The sequence below is a fragment of the Propithecus coquereli genome, unplaced genomic scaffold (genome assembly GCF_000956105.1).
Source record: "Propithecus coquereli isolate 6110/MARCELLA unplaced genomic scaffold, Pcoq_1.0 Scaffold734, whole genome shotgun sequence".
NCBI lineage: Eukaryota > Metazoa > Chordata > Mammalia > Primates > Indriidae > Propithecus > Propithecus coquereli.
Genome location: NW_012153441.1, coordinates 88,840 through 91,091, shown reverse-complemented (window position 1 = coordinate 91,091; position 2,252 = coordinate 88,840). Strand labels below are relative to the sequence as shown.

The 2,252-nt window shown below is 53.9% G+C and overlaps 1 protein-coding gene across 1 annotated transcript in view; it reads left to right on the top strand.

Annotated features, from left to right (window-relative positions):
- Nucleotides 1-2,245, top strand: part of LOC105824384 (HLA class II histocompatibility antigen, DP beta 1 chain-like) — a 3,227-nt gene extending 982 nt beyond the window's left edge. The window contains exon 2 of the mRNA XM_012661811.1: nt 1,714-2,245. Coding sequence (XP_012517265.1) covers nt 1,714-2,216 — 503 coding nt within the window. The 3' untranslated portion in view covers nt 2,217-2,245. The remainder of the gene's footprint in view (nt 1-1,713) is intronic.
- The last annotated feature ends 7 nt before the right edge of the window (nt 2,246-2,252 follow it).

Below are 2,252 nucleotides of genomic sequence, written 5' to 3'. Positions count from 1 at the left end.
TAGCCACACCCCTTCTCCACTGTCCTCTGCCACTTGTTGTTCAGCTGCTGATGAGGGGTGAGGTGGGACCTAATTCCCTAAATAAATCCAAGTTTGTCAGACCAACACCATGGTAACAGAGGTAGCAGACAGATCACCCCTGAAACCACCTCCTTCTTGCTCCTGAAAATCCCAGGTTTATTTTCCTCTACCCTCAGGAAGGCTCCCCAATATTTGAAGCTAGAGGAGGCAGTGTGCCTTCCCCTACGGTCTGGGGCTTCTCATCCAGGGATGGGGAACCTGAGGCCTCAAGGCCACATGTGGCCCTCCAGATCCCCAAGTGCGGCCCCTTGACCAAATCCAAACTTCACAGGACAAATCCCTTTATTAAAAGCATTTGTTCTGAAAAACTTGGATACAGTCAAAAGGCTCAAGGATCCAGAAGGCCTAATTTAAAATTTTAAATTGGGCTTTAACCTTTCCCACTTCCTCTTAGTCTCTCCCAACATAGTGCAAACCAGGTGAGCATCCCGTTTACAAGCACACATGCAGCAGCGCCACATCTGCGCACTAAAGGTGCTCTCGGCATGTGTGATTGGTCGTGTCTAGCACTGAAATTTCGGATATTCTGTGTGATGAAGTAACAGAGACTGCTATTTCAAAAACATGCCTCGTAAACTTTTTGGAGTTCCCTCTTATGTTCCAGGCACTCATTCATTTTATGCGTTGGTTCATTCATTCCACTGATAAGGAAAAATTGACTGAGCTATGTTAGATACTGGACAAAGAAAGAAGAGAAGAACATCTCACCTTGAGATGTTAATTTGTAGGGGATGAAACAGATACACAAAACAATCACACCACTTTAATTCCCCCAATGTAACCAAGAGCAGAGCAGGCCTAGGTCACTGCTACTTGTGTGTAGATGTGCACCTGCAGACACTGCTGTCCCTAGGAAGAGCAGCACGTGGCAGAGGCTGCCACATTCCTCTATATGAAATGACACCCCCAATGCCGCTAAAGACAAGGGATCTCCCCCTCATTGGTCTCTGGATGTGGTGATTTTTCACACCTCTTGAGATCCATTCTTTCTACAGCCATGTTTGAAAAGTGGAAAGATACATTAACTTCCAGGCTAGAAAGTCACTTATATCAAGCTTTAAGAAAGTTTTAAGAAATGTATTGCTACATTTCCAGGGTGCAAAACGAGAGCAAATTTAGGTATATTCAAGATACTGGCAGAGAAGAGAGCTCCCAGCTGTGGGAAAGGGAAAGGGAAAAAAGAAGGGATGTCTTCGTGGAGGTGGTGACACTTGAGCCCCGGTTGTCACCAAGATGGAAATTACAGGCAGAGGTTGGGACAGAGAGAACAGCGCTGCCCTCCTGGTCCCCAGCTCCTCCCCCCACTCCACTTGCCACCCCCCAGGAAAAGTCCCCCCCTCTCCTCCAGGTGCCCACCCCTCTCTAATGACACTGAATCACCCCTGAGCAGGGAGTCTCATTGCGACTCAGGAAATCCTCTCGTTTCACGGGGGTGGGCGGGGGGGCGCGGAGGGCCGAGGCCTAGGAAGGTTGTGTGGCCTCCTAAAATGGCCTAACTCGGTATTAGGAAAAATAGTGCTTAAAAATCCAAACAGTCCAATCCAGTGTGGGAAGATTCGGGCAGAATAGATAATACTGAGAGAGACACGGGTGGGGACGCGGCGCCAGGGCTGAGCGCCGTCCGCCCCGCAGAGAACTACGTGTTCCAGAGGCGGGCGGAGTGCTACGCGCGCAACGGGACGCAGCGCTACGTGTACAGACAGATCTACAACCGCCAGGAGCACGTGCGCTTCGACAGCGACGTGGGCCTGTTCCAGGCGGTGACGGAGCTGGGGCGGCCGGACGCCGAGTACTGGAACGGGCAGAAGGACGTCCTGGATGACGCGCGGGCCGAGGTGGACACGGTGTGCAGACACAACTACGAGCTGAACGAGGCCGTCACCCTGAAGCGCCGAGGTGAGGCCTTGGTCCAGGGCCGGGGCGGCCGGGGGACCCAGGCCCAGAGGGCAGGGACAGCCAGGCCGCGTCAGGGGCCGTCGAGGGGAAGGGAAGGAGGAGCCTTGGGGCCTGGGCATGATGGGGGCGCCAGGCCGGAGGCTTGTCCCGGAGCGAGGCCTGAGCTGGGCCGAGCACGGATGGGGGGAGATGGAGGCAGACGGATCCTCAGGCCTGGCAGCCGACCGGGTGTGGGCTGAGGGGACCCAGGAGACAGGGACACGTGCAGGGCCGTG